Source organism: Struthio camelus, chromosome 3 (assembly GCF_040807025.1).
Source record: "Struthio camelus isolate bStrCam1 chromosome 3, bStrCam1.hap1, whole genome shotgun sequence".
In the NCBI taxonomy this organism is placed as follows: Eukaryota; Metazoa; Chordata; class Aves; order Struthioniformes; family Struthionidae; genus Struthio; species Struthio camelus.
The window spans coordinates 24,751,387-24,770,633 of NC_090944.1; the positions used below are offsets into that span (position 1 = coordinate 24,751,387).

A 19,247-nucleotide genomic window follows, 5' to 3' on the forward strand; every position below is an offset into this window, starting at 1 on the left:
CTCACTTACGGCGCCCGTCACCGCCGCGCGCAGGTGAACGCGGGAAGAAACTGCGCAAAGACCCCCACGCCGTTAACAAGAAGAGGCCAGTCTGCAGAGCACGCAGCGGCACTCATCCCCCTGCAGCAAAAAAAAAAAAAAAAAAAAAAAAAACCACACGAAAAAACCCCCCTTCGGCCGCCTTACCCGGCGAAGTCCACCTTGCCGGCCGGGTGCGCCTCATAGAAATCCATCCGAGCGGCTCCTCACCGCCGGCCGCGCCCGGCCCCGCGCATCAAGCGCTGCCCGTCCCGCCGGCAGCGCCGTCCCCGGACCCGGCCCCCTGCGCGGCGCTGCGCGCTCCTCCCGACAGCGCGGCCCGCTCGTCGCCGCCGCTCGCATTTAAGGCGCGGCGGGGGGCGGGCGGCGGCCGGGCCGGCGCGGCGCGGCCCCACGCCTCGCTGCCGGTGTCGGGTTTCAAAGCCGGCCCTGCCTCGTCGCTCGCCGCCTCAGCACCCGCCGGAGATAAAGGCCGGGCCGGGGGCGGGCTGCCCGCCGGCCCCGGGGGGTCGCCCCGCCGCCCGCCCCTCCCGCCATTTCGCGCCGCCCCGCCGGGGCCTCTCGCTGCCCCCCTCCCTCGGGGGGAGGGCGCGGAGCCACCCGCGCAGCGCTCCCGCCGCAGGCGGCCCCTCGCGGCGCCCCCCGCGGCAGCCCGCTAACGGCGGCGAGCGCCGGCCGCCCCCCGCCCCGCGGCGGACGGAGGGGCAGCGCCACCGGTCGGACCGGCCCGGCCCGGCCCGGGCTCGCCCCCCGCCTCACTCACTTGTCGTAGTCTTGTGTCATGTCTGGCGAGAGCAGCGGAACTGGCCCGGCCGGTCGGGACGGCGAGAGGCGCGCGGGGCGACGGGGGCGAGCGGAGAGAGCAGCGCGCAGCCCGCCACACCGAGACGGGTTTTGTCGGCTTTTCTCGCCCGCTCAGGTGGCTCCCGCAGCCGCAGGTGGACGGGCGCCGCGCGCCGCCGCCCATTGGCCGCCGCGGCCCGCGGGGCGGGGCCGCCGCGCCCCATTGGGCGGCCGCGGGGCGGGGCGGGGCGGCCCCGCGGCCCGAGTGCGGCGGCCCGAGTGCGGCGGCCCGGGGAAGGAGCAGGCCGGGCACGAGTAGAACGGCGCGGCGGGAAGCGCCCCGCCGCCGGGGCCTCGGCCGCCCCCTGCCCGGCAGCGCGCCCGCCCCCGGCTCCGGGCCGCTTCCCTGCGGAGAAAGCCCTTCGCACCCGCTCGTTCCACCTGCGCGCTTCGGGTAGGGGCCGACGCGTGGTGCCGCAGCACTGATTTGGATTTAAATCAAAAATATCCTGAGTCGCTCCTTGAGAAACAAGGGTGGGAGGTTGCTTGTCGAAGTAACAAGTTAAAGCGAGCTCATCCAGCAACAATGCTGTCTATCATATGCTGAAGATGCTTCAGAGAGCTACTACAATTTGAAAGTATGTATGCTAATAAGAGGTCTGTCTCTCTTCTAGGTCAAAATTCCTTCCCTGTTTGTATAAGACATACCCCAATGCAAAACTACAGAAGGCAAATCAAGCAGCCAACCAAAGGAAACATGAAACTGAAGGGAACAAGCTTTCGCTAAGGGTCTAATCCTGGAAGTTGCTTAACATCCTCTGACTGGATCACCACTAGCATTCTAGAAACAAAATGCTTTGTTTGGTTCTGCAAACATTGCCGTTAGGATGGCAAAAGATAAATATCATAATCTTCACCGGGATCTTGCTCTAGAAAGTGAAAGGAACTGATTTAAGTTGTTAAGACATGCAATAAAAGGTAATCTGTGCTTAACACATTTTAAAATCTAGTTCTAGATTACACTGAAGAAAAATTCTCTGCTTGTATTTATGAAAAAAGTATTTTCATCCAAGGAGATGTCAGAAAATTAATTTTTTCCTAAAGAGTATACATCGATTGGTTTCCAATATAAATTGCAAAACCAACTCAAAATGAGAAATGCTGGAAAGGATTGCTAACTTTCTCCAAAGTTACTTATTCTTAACGCTCATCACTTCTGTTCTTAGAACGCCGGGATGTGCACACACCAGCACTGCTTTTCATTAACAATAAAATACAATACTGCCCTGTAGCTCCAAGTGAGGCTGATGCTGTCTGTGTTCAAGGTGTTTACATTGCACCTAAATTGCTGAAATCTTAATTTTATGCCAAGTTTTGTACCTCCGCTTAGCTAGAATTAACAACTTTTTTTTTTCCCCCAGGTAAATCAAAACTGTTTCTTCTGCTTTTCTTAACAGCCTGATTCACTGATGAAAACTCAAGTTATCGACATGGCAATCACTTCCACATTCAGGAGACAAAGATACAAACACCGGATTGTGACACCACTGACTAATCTGCTGGTCACAATCTAGACTCTGTAACACCACTTGTAGGTGTATTTCCGTGATGTCACTAACTGGATTGCATCATCACTGAATAAAATCAGGCAAGAAGCACAAAGGAATTTAAGAAAGCTTTGGCTTGGGCATAAAGCCATCCCAACCTGATGTGGGAGCACTCTGGCAGGACTTACCCTGCCCTGTGCTGACTGGTGTCGCTTCAACTTCTTCCCTCTCTCAGCCCTTTACCCCTCAATCTCACTGCTCTACTGCACCCCTCATGCCCAACCCTTTACCTTTACCTTTTCCTCCGGCTTTGTCCTGTTTTCAGTTCTTTCTTCCCCTTCTTTATGTATTCATTCCCTTTCAAGTGAATCCCACTCTACACAAGCAAGGAGCCCTAGAGAACTCACATGCCATTTGCCACCATCTAGCTGAGCACCCTATTGATGTGCTACACCTTTTTCTTTTCTGTTCTTTGACATCATTGTCTACGGACACTGTGAGTTATTCTGGACAAGAATTATCTGTTGTTACGATTTACCTAACAAATAAGGTTTTTAAATCTCATAGATGATGATTATCATCGCTAGCCATTCACACCAGTCAAACAAACAAGCATCAAATCTATGACTGTGTTTTTGATACTTGGCAGCAGGGAGACAGGGCAAGGTACTTTCTATTTAAGCTGGACCCCTAGAACTTCATGGCCAAGTAGCAGGGCTGGCTTTCAGGAGTACTGAATCTTCTACAGTTCAGTACACAGCACACTAGACAAGTTTTTCTTTTCTGCAGTAGGTCTGTAGTCAGTGACTATGGGGTGGAAAAGTAAGCCCAAAGTTGATCAGTGCCCCTGCCCTGAATTAGCCTGAATGCATCAAAGGGCTGAAGGGCTGGGGAAGGAAAAAAAAAAGAAAAAAGAAAAAAAGAAAACCCAGGCTAGGAAGTGAGGTAAAAGCAGCGATGGTGGAAACAAACAGAAAGACAAGCAACAATGGAAAAGGAAGCTGGAAATGCTTTAAAGGAAAGGGAAGATGGAAAAAGCTGGGAGAAAAGGGATTAAAAAATGAAGCACAATGTGTGAAATATGGAACAGGATAATGAAAGAGAAGCAGTTTGCTTATCATGTCAGCATTATCCCTGTAGCTGATCTTGCAGGCATTCCTTAAGGATCTGATTTCCCCTTTTAATTCTGTATTTATCCCTGTTCTTAAGGTAGAAATTGTGAAGATATTAAGGACTTTTGAGGGGTTATTTGAGGGGAGATTCATCAGCCTGACTTAGGACATTTGAAATAATTACAATATCAATGAATCAATTTTGCAGTAGTCTACATTTTAAAAAAGTCAATTTGAAGTCTAGAATTTATCTACAATAAAATCTTTGGCATGCTAACTAGTCTCCCTGAGTACTTTTCATCTCTGCTCAATAAAGCACTTCCCTTGGATGTGCTTTTCTTGTACGTTTGTCCCACCACGCAGGCTGACAGTGCAGTGGTTTTCACCGTTCTGTTGGAAGCGTAGCAAAGATCAGCATGTGTAATTCGTTTGTCGCATGCTGTTCAGTGCTTAAGGTTTTGTGCATAATCCACTTTGCTCTACAGCATAAAAATCACTCAGCTGCCCAGTTAAAAGTCCTAAACACCATGGATCCCAGTGACTAACTGCCCTCCCGTAAATGAAATGTTTTGTCACAGTCTTTTATTGGAATAGCGCAACTTACTGATGATCGAGTAACAAGCAATCTCGAGAGAGATGAGATCCTGGGCAAGATGAATTCACTTTACAGCATCCCAGAGTTGGACCATGTTACCAAGCAACTGGGAGAGAGGCCATCACCAGGAGCCTTGCAGGTCCACCTTGCAGGACCACCATCAGAGCTGTGCTACAACAATCACCCTGACCCCAGACATGAAGTCTGCCTACTTTTTCAGGAGCTGAATCGTTCACCAGGAACTCACTAGCTCTGACATCTAATATCCCGACCTTATTGCTGTGGCCCTTCGACCCTCCTCTTCCTCGTACATGTAATAAGGTGGCCTCTTCACTCCCTCTCTCTTGCAGCAGCCACTTGCTCCACACCGCTCAGGCAATCCTGTCAGAGGCACGACACGTTCACTCAAACCAACGTTGCTGGTATCCTCCATGCAGCACAGAAGCATCCTGGGACCCAGATCACGCTCGTTAGATCACAGCACAGGTGCTAAACACACTTGGTGAACGTCTTGGTAGGGAATGGCAGGGTCTGCAGCTAATGAGCAAAGCCACTGCTAGGACAACAGGGAGCCTTGGAACAGGCACAGACATTGCTACCATCCAGAGCAGCCATATGAGATTATAGGAAGAAGCTGCAGAAAGGAAGAATTTCATAGTGTGTGTTTTCTTTTAAAACTATTGGATTTACTGATGGAAGTAGATTTTAGATGCTGAGGCTGAGGGAGAGGCGAGGAGTGCTCTGGCTCCTTCAAAATGCTGCCGTTAGCAGTTGCAGAAGGGCAGCTCTAACCTCATGTGAGGACACAAGCATTCATCGTTTCGCGTTCTGCCAATCCTTACTCAGTCCTTTGTTCACTCTTTCAGCAGTTTCCTAGCACAAGCAGCAGTGAGGAAAGCGCTTTCATGCATACCTGTTTCTACACTTTGGCATCCCCTTTATGCTCTCCCTCATCTAATCTGGCCAGCAGCAAAGGAGTTTCACATCTGAGGGGACAAGACACTAATAAACACAGAGGAGAGACTGGAAAGTAAGCATTTTGCATTTAGCGCTAGGATAAAAGCACTGGAAGACGCTGCTTTGGCCAGTCCACATACTAACCTGCTCAGCCAGGAAATACATGACCCTTATTTCCTGGGAAGCACATTTCATTTTGGACTGAAATACGAGATTCGTTAAACAAAACTGTCCTGACTCTTCAATGCCTCTGCCTTACGCAGATGTGGGGAGTAGATGGATGGCTCAGAGAGCAGACAACTATTCAGAGACTTCATATTTTCAGACCGTAACTTCCCCCAAAGGCCTGCAGTCCCTGCCCTTTTGCTCTCAGCCTTGCTAAAGCATCCTCTGACAGCTTCTCATAGACACCCCTGGAAGAACCTCTCAGGAGCATCAGCAAAATTGTTTCTGTCCATAAAGGCAAAGTCATCAGTGTTAGTCATTCAGAAGAGAGGATTCTTGTGAGCTTTCTAGAAAGTTATGAGAGCGAGTTACTCTTCTCACATAGCCTACAACATTACACAAAGCTTCCTCAAATCTTCCAAACGCCATTGTTTCAGGGGACATGCTAGAAATAGAGGGTTGGGATGCAATTACGGTGAAGACCACACAATACGCTACGGCCAGTAAACTGGACTAGTACTGCGTAGAGGCACAGGGCTTCCCTGCTTCTCTGCAATGTTGTTCAACCAGGTTCAAGGCCCTCAGTCTGCATAAGAGGTCAAGGAGAAAGTCAAACATCTCCCGTTCACGTCTGGAAAACGGTATAAACTTTAAAAAGGGTATTTTAAGTTGTTCTGTATAACTAACGACTGATTTTAAGTCGATATTGAGAAGGCAAACACACTGAGGTAGTGAAAAACTAGTAAGGTAAAATTCCAATTCTGTTGAAAGCTGTAACTTCCAAATGAGAATTAGAAGACCTCTCCTATTTCTCCATTAAATCAGGAGAGAGAAAGGTTGCAGTATTTAGGAAAATTCATAAAACAAGGTTACATTGGTACTCTTAGAGATAGAAAAATTTGCATACTAAAATACAATACATGAAGTACAGGAAAAGATTAAATTCACTTTAGAAGGCATATCACGGTCTCAACAACTGCTACGTAAGGCATCTGCTATGTGTAAGTTAACAAAATCATTTTACTGTTCTAAATTTTTCAATATATAATGTTCTGAAATTTTAATCTAAAAACCACAGAGCTTTTATGTACTGCACTGTACAAAAAGTTGAGCTTTCCTTGGACATTTTCAGCAAACAGTTATAGATTGGAGCTACAACTTAAAGGACAGAAAAGGTAGTTGGAAGTGCTGGGTTGAGGTAGACATCCTACCCTTCGGCTATCCACCAGTAGCTGTCTGTTTAACCAGTGTGACTCCACCTCACAGTTACATTAACTGGACTCAAAGTAGTTGTCCCAAGAGAGCTCAGCTACACTTCACTGAAGATAAGGCACTCTTGTGGTTCATCAGTTTCTTAAACGTCATTACTCCAACATAAGTGTTGATTGATTAAACTAGATGGAACTAACATTAAGTATTTTAGAGGCACACCCTTTACTTTTAAATCCGACTCTTAACCTATGTGTCCAGGAGGCACATGGCTCTTGATGACTAATTGCAAGCTTTATTCCAGTTTATTAAAGTACAATTTTAATTTATTCTAACATCTCAGGGAGCTTTGTTACATTTGTAACAACGTAACAAGGAGCACAGCATTTTTAATTTACGAAACTCAGATTTTCCTACTACAGAAGGTTTAAAAGAAAGGTGAACCTATAACGAAGTGCAAAAGTCTTTCAAATAAAGACTTCTGAATTAAATTAATGCTTTCTGTATAATAAGGTGTCTTTTTGATAGGCAACTCAAAACTTTCACAGACATAGTAAAAAGAATCAGATGCTTTTAGTAGTTTGAGCAAGGCTTAAAAAGAATGACAATGTATATTTCATTTTTGTAGAATTTTAACTACTGATACAAGTATTCACCTAAAACAAGAACAATGAATATTTTTTCCAAAGACCTACCAACTGTAGTCCATCACTCAAGTGAGATCTATCATATTAAATTTAATAGGTAATTTTAACATACAAAGAAAAACAAAAAACTCAAGAGCTGATTCAAATCGGTGTATTCTGATTCCATTAGGTGTAATTACCAGTTCAATACGCCTTTTCAGAAGTGTCTGAGGTATCTAGCACAAAGTGGCAGTAGATTTAGACATACTAAACTACACCACTTATGAAACAGATCTAACACATACAACAAGTAACAACTCCATCTGCTCTTCCCCCTTCCCCTCACCAACCACACTGTTCTGCGCTGCTAAAACTGTGCTTCCTTATCTGCATCACAGGCATGTTACAGCACTTTATGGGACCGCTGCACTAAATCCCTGTTCTACTGTGATCTTAAGAACTACTCTGAATGTCTGTAAAAGTGAAAACTTCCACCCAAACCGTATCTTTTCTGTGACCATAAACAAGGATACCACTTTCAATTACTTTCTGCTCCTACTTCTGAGACAGCGAAGCCTCCTGGTTTGCCAGCATTTCCAGCTGTTACAACTCATCTTTAACAGCCTACCCTCCCTGGCTTCCACACCTATCTGTCTGCTCTACCCATGCTTGAAACACTGTTTTTTCACTGTGCTCCAGACAGGTAGGGCAGCCCACCTCCTCTCCTATCATTCACCCGTTACCAGTTTTTGAACAGCAGCTTCACAGGTTGAACAGATTTAAAACCCTTCCCTCATACCCAGAGCCTGCCACTTCACTGAAGTCCAAGCTCCTTGCTCAAGAAGTAAGATTTTATTCTTTTTAAAGTCTGCACACAGCATTCTTCTTGTCTGTAATAATGTTTACAAAGAGCTGTTTTGTTGTTGATCAAACAGATTTAGCAACTTCTGTATGCTTAGTGTGTGGGATGGAGTTGCTGGATTTTATTTCACTCCACTGAAAGTAGTATTATTCATCTGGATATCTACTCAACACCTCTGTTCAACATATGTTGAACATATGCTAGGGTGTCTTTAATGTAGCGGTAGCACCCAACTTCATTTACACATTGTCTGAGACAGTTTTTAAAAAAACCATAGTGTATAAATAATGCTGAGCATGAGAAACTGGTATAATGGCTGAGGCTCAGGCTGCTGAAGATGCAAAATTATAAAGTTATCAGAAGAAATTAAGTGCAATTCAAAAGACAGTCGCCTTGCAAAAGAAAAATGACAGGAGAACCCGGCAGTGACTGATGCACAAGCAGCAGGAAGGGGAGTTCTAGGCGTCGAGAGTACCTGCAGAAGAACCACGAAGCCTGGAACGGAACCTGCTCAGAAAGCACAGAAATGTAGAAAACAGTGCCAGAGTTTCTCCAGAACAGACTGTTTAGATAAACAATGACTTAACAAATCACCACACTGAAAACATCAACCATCTGTTGCTTTTATTTGGTAGCACGCTATTTCACAGAAAAGTAAATATTACTTTCTAGAAATGTATTTGCTGTCATACAACAGTAGGTAACAAAACAGCATTTTAATTGCAAAATCTTACAATATAATTAGATGCTAACATGCTGTCCAGCACACTCAAAGTATGTACAATTATGCCAGAAACGCTAACTTCCTAGCCTCCTGTTGGCTCTCATACAAAAGGAGGAAATAAATTTTGGTAAACAGTTTCCTTAGTAACTCTCCCATTTGGAAACTGGTGACTTTAGATTATAGATAAATGACACCACAACCAAAGTGCAGTAGTAAATCTCAGCACTGCTATGTTATCATAAGATTTCTTCGCAGGCAAAAGGATCAGAATAAGTTTAGATGTGATATCATGGTCTGGGATGGAAATAACTCCTAAGGTACACAACCTGAATACTATTATTTTTAGGCCTTTCTATTTCCTTCGGCCTGGGTTGTATTTTGGCTTTTTATAGAGCTTTTTATTAAAAAGTTTGTGTTCTATCACACACACCTCTTCATGGATATAAGAGGGCTGTATCCTCAGAAGAAAGGAGAACAACCTTAGTACAAAATGGTAACTCTGAGGAAAGTCCAATTCTCTGTAATGAGCCAGATGACCACACAACCTGAAATGAAAGATAAAGCCCTAAATCAGAAGCGTATTTAGTTAGCATTTAGTTAGCTTGTATATACTGAACTGTAATTAGACGAAAACGCCAACATTTTATCTATACCATCAGTCACAATTCTGGCCTATAATGCCAGCTCTGTAAAAGGATTCACTCCCATAAAACCTTAAAAGACTAGGCCAAAAAACGTTCAGAGATTAGATACAGATATGGTATAGGAGAAAAACGTGTACAGCTTCTTGCACTGTGAGTCAGGATCATACTGAACCAGACGGAGGGTATGTTCTTCAGCCTTCAGAACCAAATTCAAAGGGTATTTTTTCTGGTGGCTTTTAACAAATATAGCAAAGTGTAAAAATAGCTATCTTAACCTGTTTTTAAAATTACTAAGCCTGTCCAATGCAGACACCCCAGGCTCCTTCCTCTTCTCTATTCTCCTTTGCACGTACTCTCCCTAGGCTTCGCTCTCTTCTTCCTACCACTATGCCATGTGATTGTAACCAGTCCATTTCTTGTCCATTGCCTTTGTATGCTAAATATAAAACTAAAAACAAAAGGGAAAAGCTTAGTTCAGGCCAATGAAGTAACACAGGAAACAATAAGGCAAACATTGGTCAGGCTGATAGAAAGAGGAGTGCTATAGTAACCTTCTGCTATTAGCTATCATGACAAACATTTTATGAAGAACGAGGAGGTAATCTTACTGATGAAGTATATAATGAAAATAGCATACTGTTCTTACTGGTAACAAGCATCAAACTGGAACAAGAGATGACTCGGAGGACAGACTGTGCAGACAGCTCTGCAAACGACCAGTAACAGGGCACTGTTCAAGTGCAGTATTACTTCTTGGTTCAGTGTTTTAAATTGGAAAGAAACCTCAACGTGGCTTAGCCCGACATTTGATTTTATTAAACGTGCTGAGTTTACAATAACAGAAGATACAGCTATTTCAATTGAAAAAAAGAACCTTTTACATTCATATGGGGACTTAGGTGCCATTCACTGTATAAGCCCCAAACATCATCTAGCCTACCGGGGCATTGCCTTCGGACGGGCAGAACTGCAGTTTAGACTTCCTCTCTGTCTGATTCAGAGCAACAGTTTTAAACGTTCACCAGAACAAGGACTGGAACCTGTCTGTCCCAATTTACGGGCAAGTGTGCTAATTACTAGACTACAGAGTCATTTGCTCACTCCCTCTGGCCCAACAAACATTTACGTTTTACCTCAAACTGGAGCAACAGAGAGACCCATTCCAGAGCGTCATGCAAGCCACACTTCAGGGAGCAAAGTCTTCGTTTAAATCCTTCCCCTGAGTTAGGCAGAGAGGGAATTTGAAACATGGTCTCTCACGTCCGAGGTCCATCCTCTGCCCTACAGATCTTTCCTCACGTTCTGAGAAAGCTGCCAAAGGCCTCTTACGAAAACTAAATTAAGTTGTTCCTTTCAGCAGTGTCAGAAAGATCCAGCTGACTCCACAGCCCAACCCATGTTTTTCCTTCACCCCAAAGCATGTGCTAAATTCAAGCTTCTTTTCTAAAAGATTTTGGTTGAACCAAATCTGCATTTTCTGGCCAACTGAAAAAACAAACAAACAAACAAACAAACAAACATACCACGGTGTCATGTCCTAGCCTTAAACTTGCGATTCAGCAATTATAGCTCTTAGGATAATTTAGGTGTCGAATTTCAGCTTTCACTGGGGAGGGGTGGGAAGAGACGATGCTTTATATTCTGTGGCAAATGCATTACAGCGATACTGTAAAGCATCTATTTGATTAATTGGAGCTGCCCTTTTCACAAGAGTACCTAAACACACACACATACATACATGTACATCTTTTCCCATTTTGTGCTATTTTTCCAGCTGTTTACTGTAAGACAATCTAAAAAGAGCTAATTAAATTTAAAATCACTTCACAGTTTTGATGTACTAAGGGAAAAGATCATCCATTTTTCTCAAAATTTCTCATATATTATAATACATCATCCTGTATTATTTCAAAATGCAGTTATATACCCAGTGAATTTAGAATTCAGTTCAAAATTTAAAGCTTTACAATAATTGAAAACATAAAGACAAATGATCAACGATTTTATGAACCTCAGCTCTGCCCACAACGAAATCATACATTAGCCACAGTATGAAAGTATTTCAGTAGTCCCAGTTAGACCACTCTGATTTTTAGAGAAAGAATTTGTAAGTTTGCTTTTAGTTCTATTATACAGACACACTCTTATGTAGGATAAAACCTCATATCTGAGGGAGTATATTTTATTTTCCAAAGTTAAGTAAGTGTCAGATGTATAATTAACTACTTGCATTGCAAATGATATAATGGGAAATTTAACTGGTAAGAATTTAAATTCAAATCTTGTTTTCATGAGGGCTGTGAGTTTGCCATTAACATTTTAATATATTATATATGAAAATGTAGGTTTAAAACCAGACTTTGCATGAAAAGGTTATTCACACAAACAAACTGAAATATCTACTCATTCACTGTGTATGTAAGATTTACGCAAATTTGCGGTAGAAGGATTATTACCCCTCCTCCCCTCAGAAAAGCTTCTTGTTCATACAAAAGAATGAATCCATACAACCAAAGCTCTTGTAATATAACACTGTGTTTACATTATTCCAACCCATTTCTGTCACGGTGGATATGTGAAAGGTAATATGAAAAGGAAAATAAAGATAAGCAAATAAATCCAGTAAAAGACAGCAAAAAACCTGCACACATGTAAAACCCAGTTATTCTCAAAGGGAATATACAATATTTTAAAAATCAGAAATGCATTACTAAGTTTCTGTAGCGGCTATTGCTCTCTTAAGCGTGAAATGTAGAAGCATATATCAGATAAAGATTTAAGATGTTATTTAACATACTAATGTGAAATAAGATTTCAGTAACATAGCCTGACCTCCTTCCTCAAAACACACTCGAATTGCACACACCAGAAATTCAGGAGAATTCAATCCCTCCGCAAAGACCATCTTTTCCAGTGAAGTTCACCAGTACATTCACCTGCTGGATTAGGATTTCATGATACAAACAATGGCAGAACCAAAAGCGGGCATACAATTCAGTAGCCTTACCTACATCACCAAGGGAGTTTTGTGAGACTCGGTTTTAGATATTCCCTGCTCCTTGGGGAAAACGTTACTGAACTCGTGCGCTCCCTCACTAGGGCTTTTGCTTTCTATCGCTAGACCGTGTTGGCCACGGTTCTCTGCCAGGACCCACCAAGTAGACTACTCACTGGATTTTGCAGAATTTGACACAGGAGCAAAAGGTATTAAAGGAGGAGTGATAAGTCTGACACAAACCAGGCAGACAGTGAACTATCTATACGAATTTCTACAAGCCGGGTTAGCGAGGCTATCGTTTTCTCCTTGCTTTTTAAATCCCTTAATTATTTAAAGAAAATAATTATATGAAAAAATAGCATGACTGTTTTGAGATATACTTAGCTGAAAAATTAAAAGATCAAATTCTACTTTGCTTGTGAAGTCAAGATTTGAGAACAGTTCTCTAATAAGACAGACATTAAATGCTTTTCATAGCATAAAACATTTCCTTTCCCCAGATTTCTTCTTTTACTATTCCAGTCTGCTTGCAAAAGATAAAACGAAAAGATACAACTGTTGATAGCTGAGATGTTTAGACGAAATAGTGATAGTTTCCTTTTCACTCCCAATCCTTTTATTTTGAAATATATTTTGGAAGCACAAAGTGCAACTAATTGAACTCCAATCACTAATTTTAACATTAATTAAAGCAGCATACTGATTTACAAAATGAATTCTTATGCTTTTTTTGGAGAGGTTGAGAGGTGGCGGTGGGGGGAAGGGGGTGAAATAGTTTTCCCTTTCTCTGGAGAATTGTGGTGCAATAGCTTTGTCTAACATACTGTGAAGAAGGAAGTGAATATTTCTGCCTAGCTGCTACTCTTACCATGTGACTTCAGTTGTTGATTTTGTCTCATCTCCTCTCTTCTCAAAAGCTCACTTTGATCATTCTTCATATTACAATTTGTCTACACCCAGTCCAAGACTAACCACTGCGCACACACCCCTTTCTACAAATGATTTTAACTATACGTGAATACGTAACTGTGCACTCACCCCTTATTTGCCATTTATAAAAATAATGGTACTTTATTTTCAGAACTTTCAAGAAAAAATAAATATATTTATAACAGTTTGAGTACTTACTTCTCAGTACATAGTTTAACTGTACACAGCCAATAGTCAGGGTTCATGGCTGTAAGCAAGCCACATTTTTCTTGCAAAATTCCCTTCAGGCTATGCCCATGAAAACAACTCCCATTTGTGTTTTCTTCAGACCAGTTTAACTGAAAACTTGAAGGATTTGGCTTTTCAGCAGGTTGCACTGAACCAGACAGCTTGCCAAACTGATTTTGTAAGTTCACAACGATTTCTGTACAAATAGAAACAAAAAAGCAAGACAAAAGTATAGAATACCATTTAGAGGTGATTTAAAAGGGAAAAAAAAATAAGGATATTGGTGCTTTTTTCTTTTCCCCATCTGCATGATATACCGAGAAAGCCTAAAGGTCTATATATTCTCTCCTCCTTTCTATTTTATATTCAAGTCTGTCATTTGCTTTAGAGAAAGATTTTGAAAGACTAATCAAAATACCATGTCTTTCATACCTAACAATATTAGCACTGGGGTACTCCCAAAACACGCCCAGTAAAGCCAGTAAAATCCATTCAATACTGCTGATATTTTTTATTCTGCTAGCACACATGTGCCAGGATGCCTTTCACTATATTTAATTGGTCATATGCTATCAGTCAGAGTGGACAAGATTTACTGAGTAGTGAGTAGTTTCCTGTGAGGTAGAATTAAGGATGTCTTTTTTTCTACACATGTGCATACAAGATTAAATTTGTCACCGTGCAAATTCCAACTGGGTTTTAAAAAAAAAAAAAAAAAAAAAAAAGAAGATACCACTTTTCCCCATGGCTGGTGTAGCATACTCAGAAGTATTCTTTCTGTTGTCTAATACGGGTTAAAAAACAAAAACAAAAAACACACCACAGTTTTCCTTTTAGTGGGGATATTTTATAGGATCTCTTTCTTCTCCCTGTCTTCCATTTTCAGAACTCAAGAAGAACAATATTATCTTTGAGACGTCTACCCCTGCCAAATGGGACAGATTATGACCAAACTTTCATTAGTTATTGAAGCAGATGGAGAGAAGGTATGACGACGATAGACCAACACACCCATTACAATCACATATGCCTTTTTTCCTTAGGATAAAAAGCAGGCTAAAAACGTTGTAGCTTCAACTTATTTTTTATGAGCAACATCAAGAAAGCTGGGATCGGAATAATCCCATTCATAAATTGAAAAAACACACTGAAGAAATCCTAAAGTGATCTAAGGAACGGGAAGCTTATCTTTCAAGAGGACACTAAAATCCACCATTAAAAACAAAGGCTGAGGAAGGTTTCTGAAAACGTACATCAGACACATAAGTGTACGGTAAACACCAGGAAGGGTAAAAAGCTATTTAATTTAAAGGAAAGTTCCAGGACGAGAAACATGCTAACTGCCCAGAAAAAACAATCACCCCAAATTAGAAAATGTTCAAACATTGTTTAAATATCAGAAGGAGTACAATTCTGGAGCACTCTTTGCATAGGTATTTTTGGTCTCTACTATTTTAAATTTGTTTCAAAATGAAACTTGACCAGTTGTAATAGCGGTACGTAGTATTCTTGCTTGCAATGGCTAGTGACAAAGTTCAGTGATCTAGGCTCTTCCTAGTTTTAAGAGAAGCAGAATCAGAAGGGGTCTCTAGAGTGGAACAGAACTCATGACCAATGAATGATTATTCACTTTTTCCTATAAACACAAGACTAAAGGGAATCGAAGTGCATGATCAGTCTGAAATAAAAAAATATATATTTTTCTACAGAACATGACTTAACTGCAGGATCACCCTTACACAATGTTGAGAAGAGTATAAATAGGTTCAAAAAAGATTGCATTCTTGCAAGAGAAGTCCAACAAGCGATATTCATACCAAATATGATGTTATAGCTTGTTTAGAAGTCTCTGGACCACTGCCAGAAGCTGGCAGAGTGTATCAAGGGAAAAAATATCACTTGCCACATTTCTTACCATCTCTCTCTCTCAGTATCTTTTATTTGGTAGATAAAACTTGAAGTTCTTCATTCTGTTTATTTGGCTGAATAAAATTCTGGTTTCCTGTATTTCCACAGGTAATTTTTTTAAACTGATACATTAAAAAAAAAAAAAAAAAAAAAAGGAAACAAGGAAAAGCCAGTAATTTCTTATAGGTACTTCCAGGACTACTGAAATAGGATAGATGGACCTTTATTCTGACCATACTGACCGCATATAGCTAGCCATTTAAGTAAAGTCACATTCAGACAAAACCCCCTGCTTTCTATAGGAGACTGCAAGAACGAGTAGGAGAGAAGAGGGATATACAGGATCTACCAAAGGACATACTGGGGGAGTGATAAGAGGAAGTAAAGGGGAAAAGGCATACAAAAGCCATGGGAGAGCAATAACAATTCATGAAAAGCAGTTATCTAAAGGCAGCTGACAAACGAGACGAGATGAGGACAGAATTTTCATTCTGAGATTAGGTTAAGTAGGTCATTTAGGGACATCGGCAAAGGCAGTTTGAGCTGAGCTTGAGGAAAACGTCTGACTGAACCATGGGTTGTAAAATAGTACATTAATTGAGCCCAGAGATAAAAGAGAGAAGGAAAAGTATTTTAGGATGCAAATATTATCACAGTTAGGGCTTGCAGATCTTCTGTGATGGGAAAAGCTGGAGCAGATTTTTGTGTTGATTGAAAGAGGTAAAGTTTACTCACGCCTTCTCTTAAGAACTTTAGACTTCTTTTTGGCTGAGTAAAACAGTGGCTTTTCACATCTCCACAGATACCTATCAGTAAGAGAAATAAAAAATGTAAGGAAAAAGACAGTTGAAACAAGCCTATAAAATAATAGTAATTTCTTGCAAATAGTGCTAAAGCTATTTAAAACAAAATTGGAATACTCTAATGGTTAGTGCCATTAACACCCCGTCCACACACTATGTATGCAGTAAGTCTTTTTTCAGAGTAGACAAACTGAGGCATATAATCATAGATTTACTGTAATCAGTTAATTGTTTGATTGTATAAGCCACTTGTCACAGACAGTGAGCATTTAATTATTATGCTGGATAAACATTATGAGTGTAAATAGAAGACTAAGATAGGGATTTAACTGTTTCGTTCACCCAAGCTTACTGTATTGAAATACGGGGCAAATTCCTACCCTTTTCAACTGCTGTGGGGAATCTTCACATAAGACTGTCTATCCAAAAAAAAAAGAAAAACAAAGGTTTTTTTAAACCTCTTACTTGGCTTTTTCTTCATCCAGTTTCTTCTGCTCCACATCCAAGGAACTTTTTATAACCTTGTACCACTTTTTGAACTCGAAATATGGACCATCTGAAGAAAACATTCAACATCCACATTTTAGGTTTAAGAAGAAATGAAAGAACTACGTAATATTCAAAAGGTGATCTACATGCAGTCAGACCTTGTGTCTTCAGTTTGTAAAAAAAATCTGAATTGTTTATATCCACAGAAAACATACCTGAGCTAGCAATTCATCTGTCAAAGAAATGAAAAGTAGAAATGCAGAAAAAGAGCAGGATTTCTTAAGAAGTGTGGAGGAGCTCCTTAGCTTTGAATAGTTTTCATAGATTTAGCACAATTCAAACCTTCCCTCCTTTCTAGAGGTTAAGGCTGAAAACTACCTCCTTGTCTCTACCAAATGAACTAGAGCTCTACTATGTGAACCGACCTTCATCTTTTTGAAAGCTGACTTCAACATATTAGTGAAACTTTATAGATCAAGCTTAAACATGAACAGTTAAGTTCTAAGAAATTCAGATTACAATTTCAAGCAGTTTGATTAACTCCACAGTCTTTCCTACTGCCTGTGAAATGTTACAGAGCAGGAAGGATGAACCTGACAATTGCATTCACTTCACATCAACCTTCCACATTTTTGAGTAGAGGAACTTGATTCACTGATGTGCGAACAAGTATTTACTAATACATGCAAGACACGAAGGCAAATGGCGTTCTAGCAGTATGTTTACCATCGATGCTCCAGAGAGCACAGGACAGGAGCGAATCAACACGGTACAGCAGTAAAAGAATCCTAAGCAGAATCACAGCGTGGAGTATAACTTTTAAAGTACAGTCAACTCTTATTAACTGTGGGTGAATTATCTGCATTGTGAATTAATTAGGCGTTGCGTTTCCCCATCACCCCAGCTGCACTGCATGTGATGCTTGCATCATGCTTACTTTTGCCAGCTAGCTATTTAAACTGTTTTGAAGTTGACTATACTGTTCTTATAAGTAAGCTTATATATGTTTTGTGCTATCTATATTTTTGCTTTATTCAAGTTATTCTGCCACAAGATGTTTTGAATGCTCATATAGATGGATTCAAAAAGTGGTAGACAAATGCAAGGAAGAGAAATCCATCACTGGTTCTTAAGGTTCCAACGTGTGGATTCAGTTCTGCTATGAACTCCTCAAGTCACAGTCTGCTGGCAGGGCATGCAAGGGGAAGGAAAATTTTGTATTTGTCTTAATTTTTACTCTTTCCTTCAACATCTATCAGAAGCAAACTCACTGTCAGAAGCACCTTACTACGCTGTATTAACCTTTTATCTGTCCGGTGCTGCTAGACTTATTTTGATATAGTTGAATCAATTGGAAAACGTACAGCTCTGTGATACAGAATACTGTTTATGTTCAGATAAATATGTGACTGAGATGTATGTATGTATGTATATATGCATGCAACTCAAGAACATATACACATAAAAGTACTAGGTAACGACAAATATCTACTGTGTAACTTTCAGTCTGTCTTGAAAAAAATGTAGAACCTAAATTCCCCTTTTCTCCCCTTAAGAAAGAAAAAGAACACTAGAAAAAAGAACTGTTAAACTGAAAATTAACGTAATATAATATGGATCTTTAAAACTCAGAACTAATCATTATTCATTTCAGTACACTAACTTTGCCAAAATGCCAGAGGCAGTTCTGAGCTTTGGCACTAATCAGTACTCTAACAGAAATTCTCACATCAGCTCTTCTGCACAGCTGCTCGCCATCATTGCAACATTTTAAGAATAGGGACAACACAATACAGCATACAGCATGCAGCATTCTGCACCAGAAGATTTCAAGGTTAAAAAGTGGGTAAAGAATGAGCTGTTAACTCCCAAAGGCAACGAGACTTGTCAATAGGGGAGAAACCCCATTAAGACATTAATGGCTTGGAGCCTCAGCTTGTAAGGAGTTGTGCAACTTCTGCTCCCTGTCACTCTTACGAATTTCAACTATTCAAGGGAAACGGAAAAGAAAAATAAGATCCAAAATATGTTTGTGCATCTAGATGGAAATGAGTTATGTTTGGTTTTTTTTTTTTTTTAAAGTTAATAAGGATGACTATTTCTAGATGCAGCAACACTTGTGTTTGCACATTGCTAACACTGATTTTGTTATTGAATTACATTTTAAAAAAGTAACAGAAGGGTCAAAATGGACCCAAAACTGGATGGAAAACAAATCCCTGTAACACATCTTCGGTCTTATCTTCAACTGTGATCTGGATAAGAGCAATGGAACATCCTCCTGAAGATTTCTAATCTTTGCTTCAGTCTTTTTGCCCTCAAAGAGCCATGTTCACATCATTATCTTAATTGCTGCTAGCTTTTCCACACTCTCTCAGGATTATTTAGACTAAGGAAATAGATTACATCTGAAATATGTTACACACTAAGACATTTTATTTAACGTGACTAAACAAGTTTGGATTTTATCATAAATGTGGTTTGATGCCCCTAATAAGTATCTGCTATTTATGATCAAAGCGTGTTCCCTCTTCACTGTGTAAGCATTCATCTTTACCTAACGTACATAAAAGGACAAAACTCTAAACAAAAGAGGTAAACATGCACAACGAAAAGCAGAAGGGTATC

The 19,247-nt window shown here is 41.0% G+C and overlaps 1 protein-coding gene across 3 annotated transcripts in view; it reads right to left on the reverse strand.

Moving 5' to 3' along the window:
* Positions 1–19,247, reverse strand: part of GRHL1 (grainyhead like transcription factor 1) — a 99,800-nt gene that overhangs the window by 44,276 nt on the left and 36,277 nt on the right. For all 3 annotated transcript variants that reach the window (XM_068937201.1, XM_068937202.1, XM_068937203.1), the window contains 3 exons: positions 16,596–16,686; positions 16,063–16,133; positions 13,390–13,615 (listed from right to left, as the gene is read on the reverse strand). In XM_068937201.1, coding sequence (XP_068793302.1) covers positions 13,390–13,615; positions 16,063–16,133; positions 16,596–16,686 — 388 coding nt within the window. The remainder of the gene's footprint in view (positions 1–13,389; positions 13,616–16,062; positions 16,134–16,595; positions 16,687–19,247) is intronic.